The 18,666-nt window shown below is 31.2% G+C and overlaps 5 protein-coding genes across 8 annotated transcripts; 3 read left to right on the top strand and 2 right to left on the bottom strand.

Annotated features, from left to right (window-relative positions):
- Nucleotides 1-216: 216 nt before the first annotated feature.
- On the top strand, nucleotides 217-3,339 carry LOC128390580 (ribonucleoside-diphosphate reductase large subunit-like). The gene is made up of 2 exons (XM_053350326.1): nucleotides 217-899; nucleotides 1,111-3,339. Exons 1-2 carry the CDS (start codon nucleotides 460-462, stop codon nucleotides 3,068-3,070), a joined length of 2,400 nt encoding a protein of 799 aa, XP_053206301.1. The 5' UTR covers nucleotides 217-459; the 3' UTR covers nucleotides 3,071-3,339.
- Nucleotides 3,340-3,665: 326 nt separating this feature from the next.
- On the top strand, nucleotides 3,666-7,493 carry LOC128390579 (NADPH oxidase 5-like). 2 transcript variants are annotated; one of them, XM_053350325.1, is made up of 8 exons: nucleotides 3,666-3,816; nucleotides 4,274-4,391; nucleotides 4,467-4,614; nucleotides 4,689-5,114; nucleotides 5,205-5,393; nucleotides 5,456-5,631; nucleotides 5,697-7,100; nucleotides 7,172-7,493. In XM_053350325.1, exons 1-8 carry the CDS (start codon nucleotides 3,776-3,778, stop codon nucleotides 7,304-7,306), a joined length of 2,637 nt encoding a protein of 878 aa, XP_053206300.1. In that variant the 5' UTR covers nucleotides 3,666-3,775; the 3' UTR covers nucleotides 7,307-7,493. The 2 variants fall into 2 exon arrangements, with proteins under 2 accessions (XP_053206300.1, XP_053206299.1); XM_053350324.1 differs by lacking the exon at nucleotides 3,666-3,816 and adding an exon at nucleotides 3,940-4,150.
- LOC128390583 (E3 ubiquitin-protein ligase MARCHF11-like) lies at nucleotides 7,437-8,414 on the bottom strand. 3 transcript variants are annotated; one of them, XM_053350329.1, is made up of 2 exons: nucleotides 7,999-8,414; nucleotides 7,437-7,914 (listed from the first exon to the last, which is right to left on the bottom strand). In XM_053350329.1, exons 1-2 carry the CDS (start codon nucleotides 8,252-8,254, stop codon nucleotides 7,625-7,627), a joined length of 546 nt encoding a protein of 181 aa, XP_053206304.1. In that variant the 5' UTR covers nucleotides 8,255-8,414; the 3' UTR covers nucleotides 7,437-7,624. The 3 variants fall into 3 exon arrangements, with proteins under 3 accessions (XP_053206304.1, XP_053206305.1, XP_053206306.1); XM_053350330.1 differs by having other exon boundaries at nucleotides 8,068-8,414; XM_053350331.1 differs by having other exon boundaries at nucleotides 7,437-7,912; nucleotides 8,090-8,414.
- Nucleotides 8,415-8,571: 157 nt separating this feature from the next.
- Nucleotides 8,572-9,783, top strand: LOC128390582 (eukaryotic translation initiation factor 6-like). The gene is made up of 2 exons (XM_053350328.1): nucleotides 8,572-9,220; nucleotides 9,321-9,783. The coding sequence occupies exons 1-2, from the start codon at nucleotides 8,749-8,751 to the stop codon at nucleotides 9,587-9,589; spliced, it is 741 nt and encodes a 246-aa protein (XP_053206303.1). The 5' UTR covers nucleotides 8,572-8,748; the 3' UTR covers nucleotides 9,590-9,783.
- A 317-nt stretch (nucleotides 9,784-10,100) lies between these two features.
- Nucleotides 10,101-15,532, bottom strand: LOC128390581 (uncharacterized protein DDB_G0271670-like). The gene is made up of 3 exons (XM_053350327.1): nucleotides 15,342-15,532; nucleotides 13,422-14,138; nucleotides 10,101-11,681 (listed from the first exon to the last, which is right to left on the bottom strand). Exons 1-3 carry the CDS (start codon nucleotides 15,388-15,390, stop codon nucleotides 10,666-10,668), a joined length of 1,782 nt encoding a protein of 593 aa, XP_053206302.1. The 5' UTR covers nucleotides 15,391-15,532; the 3' UTR covers nucleotides 10,101-10,665.
- Nucleotides 15,533-18,666: the final 3,134 nt, after the last annotated feature.

Below are 18,666 nucleotides of genomic sequence, written 5' to 3'. Positions count from 1 at the left end.
AATGAAACAAAATTTTCCGCTCAAAAGGAATAACTGTTTTTCGAATAGATGGAGCCACTTTCGAATCGAATTTTTGGCGGTTTTTTCTTATTCTTTTTCTTAGAAGATGAAAATTGTTCTTTCATCATTTTCTCATCTTGTAAAAATTGTTTCTCTCTCATTTTGACCGTTTTTTTAATTTGATTTTTAAACTCTTTTTAACTACCTCATCCGTTATCTTCCATCTTCCATCTTAATTACCTCACCCTTTTCTTCTCCCTCGTGATAATTTCTTTTGTTTCAGTTAACTGAAACAGTTAACTTTTTCTCTTCATTTTCTCTCATTCACTTACTTAAACTCTTGCTTTTATTTGCATCTTTTTCCTTGAACTTATCTTTTTCTCTCTTTCCTCATTAAACGAAATTGTTTTGTTTCTTTTTTTTTCTTCTTTAATCCTTTGAATCTTGTGAATAACGAAAATGTCTCCTAATAAGATGTACGTTGTCAAGCGAAATGGTCGACAAGAATCGGTTATGTATGATAAAATTACCTCTCGAGTAGCTAAACTTTGCTATGGATTGAACATGGATTTTATTGATCCACCTGCGATTACTAGAAAGGTTATTGATGGTCTATATCCTGGTGTATCTACCGTTGAATTGGATAATCTGGCTGCTGAAATTAGTGCTAGTATGACCTCGCAACACCATGAATATGCCATTCTTGCTGCTCGAATCGCCATTAGTAATCTACACAAAGAGACGAAGAAAAATTTCACCGAGGTTATCGAAGATCTTTACAAAATGTATGATGCTGATTCTAAATCTCCTTCACCCATGATTGCTGAGAAAACATATCAAATTATCATTGCCAATTCAGAGACTCTCAATTCAGCTTTAATCTATGATCGGGATTTCAGGTAACCATAGTAGTTTTGTGATTAATTTCCCACCAGAATTTAATCAACACGTTATCTATGTAATTAAGAAATTGTTGTGTAACATTTTTCTTATCTACATATCAATGACCTTGTATTTCTGATAATGTTTGTAATTGGTTTTTATTTATTTTTGTTTTTCTTCCTCAATTGATAATATTTCTTTTCATTTTTTATCGTTGATGGTTTACAGTTATGATTATTTTGGCTTTAAAACCTTGGAGAGGTCTTATCTACTCAAAATAAAAGGTAAAGTGGTTGAAAGACCTCAGCACATGTTAATGAGAGTTGCTGTTGGAATTCATGGTGAAGACATTGAATCTGCTCTTCAAACCTATGAACTTATGTCCCAAAAATGGTTCACTCATGCATCTCCCACTCTTTTTAACGCTGGTACACCTCGACCTCAACTATCAAGTTGTTATCTTCTTACCATGAGAGAAGACAGTATCGAGGGAATCTCGGATACTCTTAAAGATTGTAACCTCATTTCTAAATATGCTGGTGGAATTGGACTTAATGTTCACTGTATTCGAGCAAAAGGAACTCGAATTGCTGGGACCAATGGTACTTCTGATGGTCTTATACCAATGTTAAAGATGTTCAATGAATCTGCTCGTTATGTTAACCAGGGTGGTAAACGACCTGGTGCCTATGCTATTTATATTGAACCTTGGCATTCTGATGTTTTCGATTTCATTTCTTTGAGGAAAAATACTGGTAAAGAAGAGATGAGAGCTAGAGATTTATTTTTGGCTCTTTGGGTCCCCGATCTTTTCATGGAACGAGTTAAAATGGATGGCATGTGGAGTCTCATGTGTCCACACAAATGTCCAGGTCTTTTTGAGGTTTATGGTGATGAATTTGTTGAGCTTTACACCAAATACGAAAATGAGAAACGTTACAATCAACAAATTAAAGCTCGATCTCTCTGGTCGGCAATAATTGACGCTCAAATGGAAACGGGTGTCCCTTATATGCTTTATAAAGACCATTGTAATAATAAATCGAACCAGAAAAATCTTGGTACCATTAAGTGTTCCAATTTGTGTACTGAAATTGTTGAATACAGTTCACCCAGTGAAGTGGCCGTTTGCAATCTTGCCTCAATTGCAATTAAAAAGTTTGTCGATGAAGCGACCCGACAATTTGACTTTAAAAAGTTAAAAGAAGTCACTAAAGTTGTCACAAGAAATTTGAACAAAATCATCGACATAAACTTTTATCCTCTCAAAGAAGCCGAAAATTCAAATAAAAGACATCGACCTATTGGCCTCGGAGTCCAAGGATTAGCTGACGCATTTCTCATGATGAGATATCCATTCGACAGTCCACAAGCTCGAAAATTGAACATTCAAATATTCGAGACAATCTATTATGGAGCATTAGAATCAAGTTGTGAATTAGCTGAAGAACTTGGTCCATATGAAACATATCAAGGATCACCCGCTTCCCAAGGTATCTTACAATACGACATGTGGAAAGCTGAACCAAGTGACCTTTGGGATTGGGCAGAATTGAAAGCTAAAATCGCTAAACATGGTCTTCGAAACAGTTTACTTCTTGCTCCCATGCCAACCGCATCAACTGCACAAATTTTGGGAAACAATGAATCGATTGAACCATATACCAGTAACATTTATACACGACGAGTACTTTCCGGTGAATTTCAAGTTGTCAATCATCATTTGGTTAAAGATTTAACCGAACGTGAACTTTGGACTGATGATATGAGGGAGAAAATTGTTTTCCACCGAGGCTCAATCCAAGCGATCGATGGTATTCCCGAAGATATCAAACAATTGTACCGAACTGTTTGGGAAATCCCTCAAAAACATATTCTAGAAATGGCCGCCGATCGTGGAGCCTTTATTGATCAAAGTCAATCGTTGAATATTCACTTCGAACGACCTACCGTTGCTAAAATGACCTCAATGCATTTCTATGGTTGGGAACTTGGTCTTAAGACTGGAATGTATTATCTACGCAGTAAACCCGCAGCTAACGCTATTCAATTTACCGTTGATAAGAAAAAAATGTCGCAAACAATTAAACAACAATCAACCAAACCAACCCCAGAGGAACCAACGGAAGAGGAAATATTTACCTGTTCTATTCAAAACAAAGATGGTTGTCTAATGTGTAGTGCCTGATAAACTAACGAAAGTCCAAATTTTACTTAATTGTTCTTAATTGTGTTCCTTATCATGTTAATCATCTTCCATATCTCACTTTTTATACTCTTTTTTTAAAAAAGCAAACTTTCAATTGCTAAATTGTTCTCATTAGTTAACACAAAACAAAACATTCATATTTTAATTTCTTATCGAATATAATGTTTGTAGTCACAATTAATCAAGTACATAGCAAAATTTTGTTACGAAAAAAACTAAATTGCTCAATAAACAATCAAACAATTTAACTAATCATTTTTCCACTTAATTGTATCAAAACCTAACCAAGCCAATTGAATTCATTTACTAATTTAGTCATAACGATAAGTTAATCAACTTTTGATAATCACGTTCACGAAAACTTTTATCACCAATCAACTGATTGTGATGAAATTCAACAGTAATTACCAGTTGAAAACAATTAAAATCCAAAGCTAATTTCATTCAAATTTTATTGACGTTTCAATTACAATTAAAAGGATCACAATTAAGCTTAATCAAATCGTCACTAGCTAATCAACATTGATAGTAATTGTTGATTTAATCTTTCATTAAAAATAAATCAACCTTTTAATTGTAACAGTGTTTTTGGCGTTGACTGATAAAATTCAAGTAATTGATTGCAATTAAATTGTTACCAATAAGAAATTAGTTTCTATCATCAGTTAGTTAATCAACTAAATTATGGACTTGACAAGACTGACCCTTGACCGATTCAAGCCAATGTAAGTAAATCTGATTTGTCTTTAATACTGATTATATTCAAACCTTTTATCAATTTAATTATTTCAATTGTCCAACCAAAAATCAACTAATTGTGATTAAAATGAGTAGACGATTATCATCAGACAAGATTAATAAGAAAACATTTCAAAATTTGTTGTCAAGACAAAAATCAACAATTGTAATAACTTTAACTCTAACAACTCTCAGTTTAAATTTGCAAATAATTTAATCACAATTAAGTAAATTAATTAATCTTTTCAACTAATTGTAACAATTTGTTTCGTCCGTTGAAATGAATGGACTTTATGTGTTATCCAAAATACCAAGAGAATCGTAAGTAAATCAAATTGAATCAACTGTAATTCTAATCTCAACAACAATCAGCTCATCATTTGACACTTTTCTTCCCTACAATTAACTAATTGTCTTCCTTAATTATTATCATTAACTGTCCAGTTCATTGAAAGCCAAAATAGGTCAAGGTGTTCCCGCTTTGAGACAGAAATTAAAATTAATTTGTAAAGATAATCCAGTTACCGAGGAATTGTTTATCAACGTCTTACCCTCTAAGAATGTGAGTGATTAACCAACAACAATTAGTTAATTTCTCGATTTGCTTGGATTTCCTAATTGTTTGATCCTTTTTCAGCCCGAATTCCCGAGGAAATTTTTCCGACTAGTCACCAAGAACAAGACTACAATTGAACAGGAGAGACTCGTTAAGAAGATTGTCAAATTAGCAAAGAGCGAAGATGCAATCAAATTAAAATGTCTCTTTGAAATCTACGATTTTAATGGTTAGTAAATTGTTACCGATTTTAAAACTGTTTACATTTTTCTTTTCGAATTTTTTCCCCTCGAATATTTTCAGACGATGGTACATTGTCCTTCGACGAGGTTGGATGTTTACTACGAGCTTGTATGGCAGAAAATGGTCTACAATTTACCGAAGATGAGATTGACCAGTTGACCGCAACCTTTATGGAAGAAGCTGACCAGGACAATTCGCAAACAATTGACTTCGTCGAATTCAGATCACTTCTTAATCGTTACGAGGCTTTAGTTGAATGTATGTGCCGATCATTTGAACGATGGATGTTACTAAGTCCAGCCGAATTCACGACAAAATCGACTAAGAAAGTGTCCCTGTGGCAAATTGAGTACATTAGAAACAACGCTCTAAGTGTCATCACCTTGACCATTTACGTTTTATTCAGCGCTGGACTTTTCTTTTGGCGAATCGCTTATTTCACGGTACAAAAGTCGAACCCTTTTATTACAATCGCAAGAGGTGCAGGTAATCAGAGTGCCCATTGAATTTTGGCTTAATTGTTATCAACAATTAGGTGTAAACATTAATTTCTATTCTCTTCCTATTTTATATTAGGAATGCTTCTTAACTTTAATTGTGCTCTCATAATGTTGTTCATTTTACGACGAAGTATAACTCGACTTCGTATTTTGGGCTTTGCATCGTACCTACCACTCGATAAGAATATTAAATACCATAAATTCTGTGGTTATATTATTACATTTTTCGCTCTTCTTCACACATTCGCTCATCTCGGTAATTATGGTAAGTTTGATTGATCGCAATTCGCTCAATGGTTTTCTAATCTGTTCGAGTTTTACTTTTAGCTCTAATCTCCGCCGAAACTGGACAACCTTATGTGCGAATGATTTTTAGCGCTCATCCAGAATATTTTACCTTCTTCTTTGGTGCTGCGAATATAACTGGATGGGTTTGTTTGGGTTCTTTGTTTATTCTTGTTCTTTCCTCGCTTCCCTTTGTCAGAAAATCTGGACATTTCGAGGTATGAATTTATCGCTAAAGAAGAAAACATTTAGAACCAATCTAAAGATCGTATTTTCTTTTTAGATATTCGCTTATTTCCATTTGTTCTACATCGTCTTTTGGTCAGTTCTACTTCTTCATGGACCCAAATTCTGGATCTGGTTAACTGTTCCTGGAATTTGTTTCATTATCGAGAAGGTTCATTATTTCTCGAGTATGATGGGCGATTCTGGGAATAGTTATATTGTTAGATGTCGAATTTTACCTTCGAAAGTTAGTCATTTAGCTATTCGTCGACCTAAACATTTCGATTATCATCCTGGCGATTGGGTCTATATTCAGATACCAAAGATCTCTTCATGGGAATGGCATCCGTTCACCATTAGTAGTGCTCCAGAAATGCCCGATGTTATATTCCTTCATATTCGCTCTGTCGGCGAATGGACAAATCGATTGCATTCATTACTCTTGGAACAAGAAGAGGCCGGATTATCTTCGATTAAAAAACCATCGGTGAATGTCAAATGTCCAGATTTAGCGGTTTCGATTCCACCTACACCCAAATCGATTGCATCTCAATCATCAATGAGTTCTAATGAGATTACAGAGACTCCGTTTATGATTCGTCGAGGAAAAGTTCGTTCACCAACGAATCGAGAACAGTTATCAAGCTATCGACAAGTTATTCAAGATCTTACAGATCGATTAGGATCCATAGTTAGTGCTAATGCTTCAACCAGTTTCCAAGTGATTCAATTTACCCGACCAATTGGTCGGTGTTGCGATGACGATGACGAGGCTCGATTTTATGCTTTTAAGGACAATGATCGAATCGACGCTTTAGAGGTCACATCAATGATTACCGGCGAAAAAGTTGTCTTGAGTTCAACACCAAAGCCAATCAATAGTTCAAAAAGTTCATCGGTAAAATCGATGAAATCAATTTCTTCACAAGGTTCGAGTTTCAAAAACTTACCTGGAACTTTGATTCGAACACCACTTGAACTTCCAGTTCGCCTTGATGGGCCTTACGGGTCACCATCGTCTCACATTTTCAAAACCGAACACGCAGTTATGATCGCAACGGGAATCGGTGTGACCCCGTTTGCCTCAATTCTTCAAAGTATAATGTTCAGATACGCTAAATCGAAACACACTTGCCCCCAATGTAAGCATTCATGGTCGGACGCTGTACCGACCGATATCATGAGGTTAAAAAAGGTCGACTTTATTTGGTTAAATCGAGATCAAAAGTCATTGGAATGGTTTGTCCATCTATTAACTCAACTCGAAATGACCCAAGCAGAAATTGATTCGAAAAATCGATTCTTGGACATTCACATTTTCATTACATCGGCTTTGGATGCTGCCGATATCCGAGCACTTGGCCTGCAATTGGCATTGGGATTAATGCACGAAAAGAAAGAGAGAGACCTGATCACCGGATTACGAACAAAAACCAAACCCGGAAGACCAAATTGGAACCAGGTAATTATAAGTATAGTAAACTAATTAACTTGAAATTTCCACAATTAACTAAAAACTTCTCTTATAATTAGCTGTTCGATACCATCAATGTCTCGAAAAAAGGTAAGGTCACAACATTTTACTGCGGTGCTCCAGTTCTGGGAAAACAATTACATAACCTTTGTAATCAATATGGTTTCAATTTCCACAAAGAAATTTTCTCTTAATTAATTTGGAGAAAAATGTAAATTACAATTAACGTTTCATGTAATCATGTTGATCTTTTTTTTGTCTCGAATTTGAATTTGTTTTATCACAATGAATTTTTGCTTCTCCCACTCAATTTGATATTGTAAATATAAATTGAACATCGAGAATATAATAACAATAAATTATATACAATGTATGAGTTAATTGACTTTAAAAAGAGAAACAATTTTCTTTACAATTAGTTAAACAACAACAACAACAACAACAAGAATAATAATAATATAAATGAAATGATATTGAGCATTTTGATTCAATTCTTTGCCTGTGGTAACAATTTATGGCGGTAATTTCTCAACACTAACTGGATCAACGGGAAGAGTTTTATCTGTATCAAGATCAACTGGTGGGCTAATTTTTTCTTGCTGTTTTTGACCGGAAGACGAATTATTATTACTACTATTATTATCATCGTCATCTTGAATCATCTCCATGATGAAATGAGTTGATGACCAAATTCTGAAACCATTTCTCAAGGCAATTAAAGCACCAAATAGTAAAAAGCCAAATAGAAGAGCGTAAAATGTTGTCCATAAAAGTAGAATGATTCGTAATCCTTGTGATACCTCTTGATATGATGTATAAAATTGTAGATAACCGATTAGGACAAGGTAAGAAAGGAAAAGGAAAAGACAAGAACCAATGACAATACCAATTAGAGCTCCTTCATTGTCAATTAAATAGTGGAAAAAGTGATCAGGTTTCCGTGTAAAGAAAATACCTGAATAGGGTTGTTTACATACTCCACATTTATCCGAGTGTTTAATATCCATCCATTGTTTGAGACAAATTTTATGAGAATATTTTTGGCTTCCCTTACATTCACAAGGAATAATTAAATTCTTTGAATTATCTGATTGTAAACAAATCCGACATTCTAACAAATCCGTTGATTGATTTTCCATCATGTTTACCAAATCAAGAACGAAACAAAAACAAAACTCAATTTAAGATGATCACATTTAGAATGGAGCAAAAAATAAACAATTTCGAAATGGTGGAACAATTAATCAGCTATTACATTAATTTAGATTGTTGTCTAAAAATGATACTTTAATTATCCTTTAATTGTGGAGACAACAAAAGATTAACAATTTTTATTGTTTCGCTTTCGCTGCTGTTAAAATAGCAAAAGAATTTGCTATTCTCACTACTAGTCACGTGTTCTCATAAGAAGCATGTAAATATTTGGTTAATTTGTTTTTCTCTCTGAATTGTTTTGATTGATTGCTCTTCCATTTTCTTAATTGTTGTGACCATTTAATTAGATTATTTAGTCACTTGGACGCTTGTTCGATTTTCAACTCTTGCTTCATCTTTGTGTGTCTGTTTTTTTTTCTTTGTCTCTCTTTGTTTGGTTTTTTGGTTGTTCTTCAATTCAATTTAATCTCTTTTGTTAATCATGGCTTTTAGAGTTCAATTTGAATCTAATGATGAGGTTGGTGTTTTCGCCAAATTAACTAATAGTTATTGTTTGGTTGCCATTGGTGGGTCACAGAATTTTTATTCCATCTTTGAAGCTGAATTAAGTGATATCATTCCAGTAATCCATTCATCTATTGGTGGTTGTAGGATTGTTGGTAGATTAACTGTTGGTAATCGACATGGACTTTTGGTTCCTAATACGACAACCGATCAAGAATTACAACATTTAAGAAATTCTCTTCCCGATTCTGTTAAAATTCAACGGGTTGAGGAAAGACTTTCAGCTCTTGGTAATGTTATCGCTTGTAATGATTATGTTGCTCTGGTTCACCCTGATCTTGATAAGGATACACAAGAAATTCTGGTTGACACTTTAAAGGTTGAAGTTTTCAAACAAACAATTGCTGATCAAGTTCTAGTTGGAAGTTATTGTGCTCTCTCCAATCAAGGTGAATATACAAACCATAATGGAAATTTAAACTCGATTGTCTAATCTATTGTTTTTCTCCTCCTCTTCATCTCTCTCTCTCTCTCTCTCTCTCTAATTAGGTGGACTTGTACATCCAAAGACCAACATTGAACACATGAATGAACTATCAACACTCCTACAATTACCTCTTGTCGCTGGAACAGTTAATCGTGGTTCCGATGTTATCGGCGGCGGAATGGTTGTCAATGATTGGAGTGCTTTCTGTGGATTTGATACAACGGCGACTGAATTATCACTGATTGAGAACATATTTAAACTAAACGAAGCAGCCGGACCCAGTTTAATACAACAGAATATGCGACAATCATTAATTGAGAAACTTGTTTAAATTTACCAATGATCGAGAAAACAAATTAAAAATGGAATCGCAATTTTGCCAGTGAAAAGCAAATCAACAAAACAATTCTAATTAACTGAAAAAGACATAATGTAAACTAATCAACCCAATACCTGATACATTACCTGTAACAATCAGTAATGATTTATATGGTTTATATATTATATTATATCATAAAAATCTGATCAACAAAGGAGATACAATATTTAATGACATAAAATTAAGAGGCTGATCAAACAACAATACCGGAGGGAAGCTAATTATAGTATAAATATCTAACAATTTAATTGTTATTCTGACGGAGAGGGAAGATACATTATATAAATATATTCAGTCCAATTTAAGGCCAATTAACTTCCGTTAATACACAATTGTAATAACGAAAAAAAAATGTAAACAAATTTGGATTTGGTTTTCCTTTTACAACTTTTGACCCTCAAAATTGTAATTAAGTGAATCTATTGATATCATCTCAATCTAAATCATTACATTTAATGATTTTACAATTGATTCATTTTATATTAATCATCTCTCTTGGTCTTCTAATCATCAAAGTTTACATCATGAACAGGTGAAAAGCTGATTGTTAATTGTTTGCTAATTATGTGAACCTAAAGCAAGAAAAGCAAAATTAACAAACAACAAAAATCAACAACAAAATGTACAACACTTACAATTAAATGATTTCTGATTCACTTGTAACAATTAATATAATGTAATTTAACTTGAGATTGTCACACATACACACACATAGGATTTTATTATTATTATTTTTGATATTGTTAAAATTGAATCAAAGATTTGATTATATTGATGATAATAACTTTTTTCCTAACTGGTTGACTGATTTACACACAGAATTATGATTATTGTTGATTAACTAGTGTTCTGATTGAATGAACATAGATTGTTGATTGTTTTTCCCATTAGACTTGATTCTTAATTTTTATGTTTAATATAACAATTGTATTACGAACATGATATTATATAGTTATGGAAACTTTGGCTTGGATTAAATAGTATTGGGATTAACTAGATTAAAAAAGAGAGAGAGAGAGATTAGTTGATTAGCCCTTGAAATGATGTTGAGTTTCCCGATGACGACGGAGATCAACTTTCCGTTGGAAAGCTTTGGGACAAGAATCGCACGTGAACGGCTTATAACCAGTGTGTTTCCTCGTGTGAGTGATTAAATTTGACGATTGACTAAATGATTTACCGCAAACGGCACATTTATGAGGCTTTTCCCCGGTATGTGTGTATGTGTGTTTCTTCATGTCCGATTTTTGATGAAATCGTTTACCACAATACGGACACGGGAAAGGCCTCGTATTTGAATGGATTAGTAGGTGAGTTGATAGAGTTGATGATCTTTTGAACAATTTATTACATTGATTACATTTGAAGTGTCTCCCATCTGAATTAATCACTTTACTTGACGATGAAATGATTGTTTGATAACTGTTATTGTCTCCATTGAGTTTACCGTTATTATTATTGTTGTTGTTGATATGAAGATGGTGATGATGATGATTTGATGATGAGGATGAAGATGATGATGATAAGTGAGCTTCTTGATGATAAAAATGTCCATCAGGATAATGGAAACCTTGAGGTAGACTAATTGTTGTTGAAATTGTTGGTGATGTGATTGTATTAACTTTGGTTGATGTTGGCTTTTGATTGTGTTGTTTTAGTGATGTTGGTGGAGGAGTAATTAAAGATGATGATGATGGAGATAAAGATGATGATAATGAGCAAGATATTGGAGGTGATAGTGATGAGGATGATGGTGAATTTTTGTTTGACTTAATTGTTAGATTAAGAGGTTCATCTGGATTAGATGTTGATTGTAAATCTAAAAGTTTTGCTATTGAATAATCGGATACTTTAATTGGTAGTGTTACCCCATTGGGAACTGTGTTCTCGTTACGAATTGATTGTGGACTCGAACAATTTGAATAGTAACAATTAAGAGCTTTTAATTTGATTGTCTGTTGATTGTGATAATCAAGTAATGATCTGTGAATCGGATGATAGATTGGAATCAATGATTTACCTTCAAAGTGCAATGGAAATGAATCTAAATTGAATCAAGAGAAATGAAAAGAAAATTAATTATTTATATTCACAAAATTTATCGAAATTCAATCAATTTGTTTTTTTTTTGATAGAAAAGTAAATAACTAATTAAAGTTAATTGTCACATCATCATTGAGAACAATTAAATATTCGTTGAACTTTCCATTGAAAAGTCATCGAACCACAATATCAATTGATTGAAGTTACATTGAATCTTTTGATTAACTTAAATTGTTACCGTTCAAATATAATCATTTTTACTTCCTCACGTTAATTGTTTATATTTAATCACCTTTATCAAATGATTAAGTTGATTGTTAGATAATGAAAGACGATTGATAAACATCAATTGTCATCAAACAATCAGCAAAAAACACCAAATCAAACAAAAATCAAACATTAATTGTAAATCAATATACTAAACAAAGTTAATTGTTTATAACAATTAACTGTAAATATTGAATTCTGGTTTTGTATTATTTAAAATATTGAATCCTTACAATTAATTTGATTAATATTTCCATCAGATATCAATTTTCAAGATTAAATTGCTACCACGAGTTACCACGAGCTAATCAGTCAACCAAATTAATCAATTGATTATTGGAAAGTTAATCATAATCAATGACAGGTGATATTAAATTGTCTTCCAAGGCTTCAAATCAGTCAACTTAATCCGATACAAAATTAAATACTAATCATAAATTATCACAAATAATCAGGAAGATGATTAACATTATCGGCATATTGATTGTGCAAAGTTAATTAATTAAAACAATTAAACTATTTTTCAAAAATAATGTACAATGTTATCAACCTTCAAGCTTAATTGTTACCAAAAAAAAGATATATATTAATTAATTGTATTCCTGGTTCACAATCTTATTAACTATTGTCACTTAATTAACTGTCAATTATGGTTAATTATTGGAGCCAACAATTAACATCATAATAAGTTGTCAATTAAACTAATTGTTTCCTAATATTTGGAGTTCATTGTCATCATCATTGATATTAATTCATCATTTTTTTGGTAACAATTAATTGATTTCTGTAAATAAAAAAAAACAACTTGCTAGTTGAAAACATTTGCAATTAATTAATTGTCACAATTAAATAAGAATATCACTTAATCACATGAGAATAAAAATTCAACTCTAGTTAATTGTTGTGATGATTAAAAACAAAATGAATGATACTAATTAGTTACCTTGGTTAGTAAATTGTTTTTTATTGTCATTGTTTTCATTTGGCTAGTTAATTGTCTTAGCTAAAGATTAATTAACTTGTTGATCACTTAATTGTCAAGACATTAAATCAATAAGTATATTATAGGAAAATGTGATATTTTGATTAGTTTAATTTTCAGATTAGACAATTAACTTCACATTAATAAATATTAATTCAATTTAATGATAACAATACTGACTTTACGGATCACTGATTGTTCAACCTTAATTGTAACCTTTAACAATTAACCTTGAAGGTTATCATTAGTTAAAAGGGAGAGTATGTAACTTGGTAAATGATTAAGTTAATCAAAGATTGAATTAAATTGTTATTATTAGTTGGGATAACAATTTACCCTCCCAGCAGTTGATAATGATAATTGTGCAATATTGTTGATGATGATTAACTAACAAACAGTTTAATTGTATATGTTGGGATTTACAATCAAAAAGAGTCGATTGGTAAAACAGTAATTAGTTAATTGTGGGTGGTAGATAACTAATTAACTCACCTGGTGATGATTTAAATGGTAGATTATCAATTGATGGCGGTGGTAGTTTGTGAAGTGGTGGAGGTTGTGGTGGTTGGATTGATGACTTTCCACAATTTAATTTGTTATTAAATTCAAATTGTGCTGATAATAAATTGTCAGTGACTTTTAGTGCAATTAAATCATTTGAAGTAGTGATGCTATTAATTGTTCTCGGTGATGTTATTGTACTTTTTGTGGTTGATGATGTTGATTGTAAGCTATTAACAGTATGTTGATCAAAGATTGATAATGGTGAAGATGATGATAAATGATGATGATGATGATGATGATCTGGTCGCGCGTGCCGCGTGCTGATTACAGGTGAAGCCTTATTATTGTTATTATTATCATTTAGATTTACAGGTAAACCATATGTTAGATGAGAGGAGGAGGTTGATGATGATGATGATGATGATGAAGATGAGGTAGGATAAAGTGAACTGTACAAAAGATTTGAAGATTTAACCAAGGCTGTTGTTGTTGTTGTTGTTGTTGTTACTGATGATGTTGTTGTTTGTGGTGTTGTTGAGGTTGATGATGAATTAGTAACTGTTTGTTTACAATCAAACCAATTAGCATCTTTGGTTGTCTCATTGATGTAAATTTCATCATCATCTTCATCAGATAAGATCAATGAACATGAGGTTGATGGTGATGAGCATTTCAATTTACTTAACCCAGATTCATTATTATAACCTGATAATATTAATGAGAGAGAAGGTAAAAAATTACTATCATTATTATTATCCAATTAATAGCCTGAGTAAATATTATATTCAACAATTAGCTTGTAATCATCATGTTCATTTACTTTGTTTCCCCCTGTCAATGAACATTGATTCATATAAGTTACATTGAACTGATTGGAACTTTTTGTTTTTCGAAAAATTTGTTTTTCTCTTTTGTCGTTTTACCTTCAATTCTCAATTAAATCATTTGATTTAATTAATCAAGACTCATTGAGTTGCCCTGGATTTACTTGTGCTAATTGTTAAATCAATTGTTCAATCAATCAGATTAATTAATCATCTTCTAATAGATAAACAATTAAATCAGGAAACTAGAAAATTAGATCAATGATCCTAACGTTTTCTTTGTAAATATTTTACTCTTTTTAATTGTTTTGAATTTATAATTAACTAAAATTAACTTAATACTTATATGGTTTGTCAAATTGTTGCTTGTGATTGTTACAATTTGCTTAACTATTTGATTTAAAACCTTTTTGTAATCAAACTAAATCAACAATCAAATGAGGATCAATAACCTAAGGTGTAAACTTTGATGAGTGTAACAATTAAAACTGTTCAGTTGTTAATTTAGTTGTGATAATTGAAAAGCATGGAAAGTATATGATTAATGTGAATGATGATAAATGATTGATTAATTGTTGTCTATTGTAGTTTAATTAAGTTGATTGCTCTCATGTTTCTAAGTTAAATGTTATTTACACCATTGAGCTGAATAAACTTTGAGATAAACTTTGAATCAAAATGAATATGAAATTAAGAAAAGTAAACATCCAATTTAATTAAAAACTTAAATTTAACAATTTGATTCAAGTTAATCAACTGATTTTCAATCTATATACAATGAAAACCCAGTAACAATTTATATTAACAATGATTAAATATTAATATCAAATTCATTGAATCAAATTACAACTTTTTTTTTGTTTGTCCGAGAAAAAAAAACACAAAATTTCAATTGAATTGAATTGAATTGAATTAAATTTGATTCAGTTGATGATAGGAAAATATAAATATAAATGCTATCAGTTAATCATGATTAAGTAAATCAATTCCGATGAAGAAAAACTTTTAACCAAATTAAATCAGATCAAATTATATGATTTTCCAGCATCACAATCAAAATTAGAATCAAATTAAATCAACTTACCTTTTATAACAATCGGTTGATAATCACTTGGTCTCTTATTAATATTCATGTTTAATTGGTTGATTGTTGTGAACAATAATTAAGCAGCAAAGTTAAGCTAATGAGAATCACAATGATTAAAGATACAATTAACTAATCAGAATCACAATTAATCACTTGAAAAGATTACAATTAATATTTTTCTTATCCAATTTTTGATTCTTTTGGGAAAATAAAAACTTCATCTGAAAACTTTTCAATTCAAATATAAAATAATAATAATTTATGGACAATGATGATGATGAGGATACCTGAGGATGCTAAAGATGAGGATGATAAGGATAAGATGATGATGATGAAAAGCATTGTCTTGATTGTTGCCCATGCGTATTTTTGGAAACTAATTGTTGATTGGATAAAGTTTCTCATCCTATGTGAGTTTATATTGACAAAAGGCGTTACCAATGTTTCTGTTCCTGATTAACTTTGTATTCCAAATTCACCCAATCAGAATCAATTCTGATCAATCTACTGAATTAATCATTATTAACATTGTCTCTTTACCTTTAATCAAATTTACCTGGCTAATTGTAAATTAACAAAGAAACTAATTGATGACATTAAGGTAACGATAATAATACAACAAAACTACTGATTAAACAAAAGGTAAACTTATCAAAGTTATTGAATCTATTGAACCTTTGGTGATTAACTAATCACCACACATATACAAACAACTAATTGTCTCTCTGGTAAATTGTTGTTATTGTTGATTGTAATTAATATTACCACTATTGCATTGGAAAACAATTGGTTACTTGTATTACTTTTAGTGAGTTAATTTGAATCATCATTGGAAATCATTTACTTTCTCAATGTTAATTACACGTTTTCTTGGACTTAATTGTTAATTTTAACCATGTAATCATGATCATGAATTAAACAATGATAATGATCAAGTGTATAGATCTCATTTATATTGATCATCATTGCTATTAAGAGTTAAAAAAGTTAAATTAGATGTTAGATTTTCAATTATTAAATTAAGTTTTCTAACCATTTTTATATTGATGAAACTGTTACATGTTTAATTGTAATCAACAGTCACTTGTTGATATTAAATAATCAAGGTAAAGACAAATACAATTCATGTACAATATTTAAATTTAATTGTTAACAATTAACAATGTTCATTGAATTGGTTACGAGTCAAATTGTCATCTTTGGATCGACATAATCTAAAGGCAATAGGATCAATCAAAAAGATGATAAAAAAAGAAATTAAAATCAAGAATGATTGGAAATCAATCGAAGACAAAAAAGTGTAATACTAGGATGCGATTATTGTGGATTAACAATTGAATCGCAATTGAAATTAAATCAGTAGATAATTTGGATGATTAACAATTTATCCAAAGGTAACAGCAGAAAGACTGGAAATACAATCTAAGGGGAAAAAATTACAGTTACAATTACAGTAAAGCAAAAATAATGGAACCTTGAAAAACATTGTTGATATATTTTCGAGGGCAGAGGTGAGGGGTAGGGTGAAAGGCCGTAGGTTGAAGGTAAGAGGAGGAGGAAGAGGTAGGAGAGGTTAAAGCAAAGTGTGTCTCGTGTCTGTGTACTATTATCATTACCTTTGTGACTCCAATCAACATGTGGCCTCCAAGTTACGTTTGGTTGGTTTACAAGTTGCTGTTGTTAATAAGGAATCAGAGGGAAGAATCAAGATGATGATGATGATGATGATAAAGCAGAGAAACAATAAGAAAATGATAATAATAATGATAATAATTAAATGAGAGAGAGAGAGAGGGAGAGGTTAACTCAAGTATGACCAGGTAAAAGGCTTTAGTGGGACACCAAAAGTTGACATACGGTAAGCTGAGGGATTAACAAAGGTTAACAGTTATGGATATTATTGTTATTAGTAATTATTATTATTGATTGTATCATTATTATTATTTAAGGGATTTGATGCCACGCGACTCCCAACTGATCTTTGGCTCTCTCACTCTCTCCTTTTTCCTCTTCTTTGACCCTCTTTGGCCCCTTGTCTTTGCTCCTGGACCTCGACCTGTTTGCCCTTGGGTAGGTAAACCTTGACCTGGTCATCGATTCAAAAACAATTTGTTTTCTTACCTTTTTTTGTTATTATTATCATCCAATTTGTTATATCATTGTCTCTCTCTCTCTCTCACTCACTCATTCATTCATTCACTCTCAATCTATGGTCTGTTGATTGTTTCACCTTTTTTTCTTGATTGTTTTAGCTTATTGATTGATTAACTTTTAACTGAATATCTTGTTTACTATTAAGTTTATTGTCGAAGACAAAATTTAATTTCTTACAAAGACTTTCATGTTTTAATCATTTAATAACAATTAAATCTACTATTTTATTGTTCCATCTCTACAATGATTGTAATTTAATTACAGCTTATCACCTTTTTTGTTTCTCAATTAAGTTTATGGTTAATTAAACTTATTAATTATTTGTTTCTTTATGATCTTTTTTTTATATGATTAAGTTTTTCCAGCCATTTGTTGTGGTTCACTTTATATTAGTTTTAATTACTTTTTATTCAAACTGTCATCTTAATAACCTAACAATTTAAAAACTTGACCAAGAAATTAAGTAAATTTCATCCATCTGAACAAGTTTTCAATTGTTTTCACTGGACAATTAAGTTCAGATTAACAAAAAATTAATACAATAAAATTTTCACAAGCGGTTTAGTTTCATTGTGAACTACAAGATGGCAGCACATAAACGCTTAATTGTTGATTTTACTTGATGATTAAAATTAACTATTAATACAATTGTTAAATAGTCCTAAAGGTAAACAAGTAGTCAATTAAGTGGATTAGTTTATCAAATTAACAAATAACAAAGAAGGTTGCTCCATAAATTATCAAATTAATTAGTAAATCTGATTTGTATAAGGATCTTTGATCAACTGATTGATTCATCTCTGTATCTAATTAAAACAATTAAACTTTAATCAAAGAAAAATATTTATCCACAATCTATGATAACATTAATAGAAAGAGTAAAAATAACAATCAAAACATTGAGATGATAATAATGATCATAGTTTCCAATGAATTGAGTGGGTTGATAATCACCATCATCACGATGATAATCATTAAAATATCATCAAGATTAAGGATATTCAATTGAATATGAATGATGATGATGATGATGATTTCGATGAAGATGAAGCAAATATCATCATCATCTTTGTAATAATACTAATGGTAAATTAAATGATAACTTAAGACATGCTCTCAACTGAATTTGGTTGTACATTTGAAATAAAAGCAATCATCAGGCTGGAAA

The sequence above is a fragment of the Panonychus citri genome, unplaced genomic scaffold (genome assembly GCF_014898815.1).
Source record: "Panonychus citri isolate SS breed McGregor unplaced genomic scaffold, ASM1489881v1 Contig00123, whole genome shotgun sequence".
In the NCBI taxonomy this organism is placed as follows: Eukaryota; Metazoa; Arthropoda; class Arachnida; order Trombidiformes; family Tetranychidae; genus Panonychus; species Panonychus citri.
The sequence above is the reverse complement of the archived record's forward strand: the minus strand, read 5'-3'. Positions and strand labels throughout refer to the sequence as shown.